The sequence below is a fragment of the Cystoisospora suis genome (assembly GCF_002600585.1).
Source record: "Cystoisospora suis strain Wien I chromosome Unknown contig_6240, whole genome shotgun sequence".
Lineage (NCBI taxonomy): Eukaryota > Apicomplexa > Conoidasida > Eucoccidiorida > Sarcocystidae > Cystoisospora > Cystoisospora suis.
This window is the reverse complement of record NW_027159029.1, coordinates 115-4123: the sequence shown is the minus strand read 5'-3', so window position 1 is coordinate 4123 and position 4009 is coordinate 115. Positions and strand designations below refer to the sequence as shown.

The window sequence follows — 4009 nt, the reverse complement described above, 5'->3', positions numbered from 1 at the left end:
TGAAACCTTCCCTCCACACGATGAGGTTTCTTCTGAGCTCACGGACCTCGCCCGGTTTTGCGTTGTTTTCTCCTTCTCTATTCTACGAAGAGGAGAGGAAGGTACACGGAAAGCAGTAGAACATGAAGGGGATGAGAGAAGGAAAGATGAGAGAGACAGATTGAGCGATAGCCCCTCCTTGCATAGCGGATGAGTAACAACCAATGCGCTCGCTCTATTGAGAGGCCGGGGACGTTGAGGTGTATGTACACCAGGAGATGTTCCATGCTCCCATGTTGTCCCGCTCCCATGTGTTCACTTGCGTGTCTTCCGCGATTCTATGCATGCTTTTTTCGACTCTCTTTTCTCGTGTGTNNTTCTAGTTTTTCCATAGTTCTTTGCCTCACCGGGATCTTCCTTTCTCTTTCGTAATCCTCTTTCTTCGAAGAGGTGTGTGCATACCCTCGTCTTCCAGCAGTTGGTCTCCAAGTGAGCACGAATGAATGACAGTATCGCGAAAGGGCGGAAGAAGAAGCCCAGAAATGAGAGAATGAGGATAGTGTCGTCGCTTTCTTGCCTTCAAGGTACAAGGTTCTTGTGTTTTCTTAAGACTTCTGCGTAGGCCAGTTTTCACCCTTTTCCCTCTTTTGCCGTTTCTTTCTTCACTTTTCTTGTGCACACCAGACTGAATTTCTTCTTGCCGTTCTTGTTCATTTCTTTTTCACCTTTTTTATGAACATGCCGCGTCGTAGTGGTGGTGACGGAGGGGGAGGAGGTGAAGAAGAAGTAGAAGAAGATGTGAAGTCTTCTTCTGGTTCTTTGCCTCCCCGTCTGCAGTCTTCCACCCCCAAGGGGGCCTTATCGTTGTGTGCGCCTTCTTCCTCTTCCTCTCCTACTTCTTCCTCCTCCTCCTCTTGTTCTTCTTTTTCTCCTACATCTTTCTCGTCCTCTTCTTTCTCTTCTTCCTCGTCGTCGTCGTTACCTTCATTAGAAGCATTGCAAGTGGTTCATTTTGTCGCGGTTCAAGAAGATCAGGATATTCTCGTGGATCCGCCTCCACCAAGTCAGACTTTTTCACCCTTGTTTTCGCATCACTTCTTCAAAGAGAATGAGTGTATTGTCGGCTATGATGAGCTCTCGATCATCATCTACTTCGCTCCAGATACCTTCGATGCATATGTCAAGATAGAGGGGAGTGTCTCAAAGAAAGCTAAAGACCCTAGTGCGATCCATGCTGAATTGAAGAGAAATCTCTTCGAATCGATTCCTTATCCTGGTGGCTTTTCCTCGTCGATTGACGACTTCCTCACAACTGTACGACAACATAGGAAACTCTTCAAACCTCCTGGGAGAGTGGTCTCTGAGAAACATCTCATCAGAGAGCATCGAGGATCAAGGAAAATCGATAAGATGAAGAAGGAAGAAGAAAAAGAAGATGAAAAGAAAAAAGAGGAGACACACGGCAAGCCAGCGCCCACAAACCTGAAGAAGGAGAAAAAGATGAGTATAGCCACAATACCTCTACTTCAATTACGTGAATGTCTATTCTCAGATCTTCCTAGCGATGATCCCTTCTTTCTCCTGCATCGACGCATCGAGTGGTTCTTCCACTGGTTCATCGAGAGTGCTAGTCCTATACATATCGATTGTCAATGGAGAGTCTTTCTGCCCTATGTTGTTTTCAAGAAAGACACCCTAAGATCGATCAAAGCTCACGCTTCCTCGCAAAAAGATTCAAAGAAATCTGATCGTCATGACAATGACCACATCATTCACCCTGGTCTTCTGCGGAAAACAAGGTAAACGCGACATACCTCACTTCCCAGCCTTTCAAGTCTTCTCTTCCTTTCTCTCCTAGCTCTTCAATTCTCCATTCGCTCATGAATCTGTATAGGCATACACACATCATGGAGGACATGTAGTACATATATATATATACATCCTTCTCATTCCGTCTATATGGCAAGCGGGCTCTAAGGGAAACTTTCACACATACCCTTGTGTGAGATTTGAAGAGGGGGATACCTATATATACATAGGTGTGTAAGTATATAGAGAGAGATAGATAGACAGATGTGTAGGTATATGCATACAGGTGGCTGTACATTTATATAGGTGAACTTGTATATGAATGAGTAGTAAGTACCAGTTGCATGTGACGAGAAAAAGTCAGAGAAGAAGTGAGGCTGATGTGGAAACGGAGAGAAGAAAGTGTAGACGGCAGCTTAGATAACCGAGGGAGGAGAGCTGCAAAAGAAGGGAGAGAGATGTCGAGACACGCTTGACCGCTTTGTTCTGCCAGTGAAAAAGTGGAACCTCTTCGTTTTTCTTCCGGTATACAGGGATTTTCATGTGATCTATCCTGATATAGACGAGTCGGATTCTTCTTCGCGATTGAAGAACAAGAAGAGAACGGAAAAGGAGAGAAGAGAGACAGAAAGATCACGTCTACAAGTATCTCTAGAGAAACGGTGTCGCATATGTATACACGTATATCTGTGTAGATGTGTATCCACATAGCTATGTTTCTCCTTCTGCATACATATATCTCTCTCTGTGTTTCTTCGAAGGGCCTCCTGTTGGCTCTTTTCTTTTTCTATGAGAACATGACTGCTCCAGTGTACATACACCTGGTTATTTGACATTGAGATGAACAAACCAAGGGCATCCCTCGTGAAGGGGGATGTCCTTGAGCGATGGATTGTTTTATTCTTTTCTTCTCTAGTAGCTCTCTATTAATATCATTCTCTTCGCCTGTACAACCTTGCCTCGCGTTCTGTGGTCCGCATCTGCTTCGTTGTAATCCCTTCAGAGAAGTCTGCGAAGAGAAATCGCGGGAGTTTTTCCTTTCTGAACTTGAAAGAAGAAAGAGAAAGAAAGAAGACATAGAAAGGGATGGAAGAGGGAATGAAGTGAAGGGGGAGCCGATGAAAGAAGGAAAAGGAGAAAGAGATCATGATGACTCGAGTTTCCTGAAACGTCTCAAAGATGATAAAGATGGTAAGGAAACAGATGATAAGTATAGTGTTCTTCCTGTCTTCGCAGTGTACAGACACCAGCATGACTCCGCTCAGCAGCGCTCTTCTCTCCATGATCCTCAACACCATTCAGAGACGTTCTTTTCTTCTGAAAACAAAAGAGAAAAGAGAGACGGAAGAAGAGCAGGAGACAAAGAAGATGAGAAACCACTAGCACAAGCAGAAGAAGAAAAAGAACAAGAGCATAATAATGGCAGAACAACACGAGGGGACGAAGAGAAGCCTTTTGAGGTATCAGCGGAAGAAGAAGAAGAAGGCAAGGGCGTGAATGATGAAAACTTGGACCCGTCTCTCTCGAAGAATGAGGAATGCCAAAACAATACACACCATTCACCATCAAGATCGACTGCCGTTCTTCCTTCCTCGAAAGTCTCTGGGGGTTCTCCATCAGTGAAAAAGGAGAAAAGTTTGAGAAGAAAAAGAAAGACAGATAATGATGATGAAGAGGGAAGGGAACCTCCTTTGGAGCTCGCCTATCATCTTGCTGGTGTATGTACAGTCTACACTTTCTATGCACTCACGGGCTTTCGTAGGCGTATAAGTCAGTTCATGATCTTTCCTCATATGCAGAGACAAGGTAGGTAGGAGATAAGAGGATGTCTCTCTTCTCTGTCATCGATCTCTCTTCTTTGTCTCGTTTTTCTTCTCGTTGTTCTCCTCCCTTTGTCCTTTCTCTCTCCTTTCTTTCTTTCCTTCCCTACGTGCCCACACAGAGAGACAGGCACAAGAAAGAGAACTCGAGCTTGTCTTTCTCAACACGCAAATGTCTACGTACGACTACAGAAGTATACAGGTGTAGATAAACATGATTCAGAAGATGTAGAAAATGTTGACCAAACTGCGTTGACTTTTTCTTCTTCTCCTCTCTACCGTCGTGGTTCTCTTGAAATGTCTTCTGTACATCTTCTCCTTCACACTGTAGAATACACTTCTACAGAGGATGGACCTTAAGAAGAGCAGACCCTCTATCGAGTGATCTTTGTCTCTAGGAA

The 4009-nt window shown here is 44.4% G+C and overlaps 1 protein-coding gene across 1 annotated transcript; it reads left to right on the top strand.

The window, feature by feature from the left end:
- Positions 1–32: 32 nt before the first annotated feature.
- Positions 33–3687, top strand: CSUI_009875 (histone lysine acetyltransferase hat1). The gene is made up of 2 exons (XM_068069984.1): positions 33–1778; positions 2792–3687. Exons 1-2 carry the CDS (start codon positions 712–714, stop codon positions 3600–3602), a joined length of 1878 nt encoding a protein of 625 aa, XP_067918040.1. The 5' UTR covers positions 33–711; the 3' UTR covers positions 3603–3687.
- Positions 3688–4009: the final 322 nt, after the last annotated feature.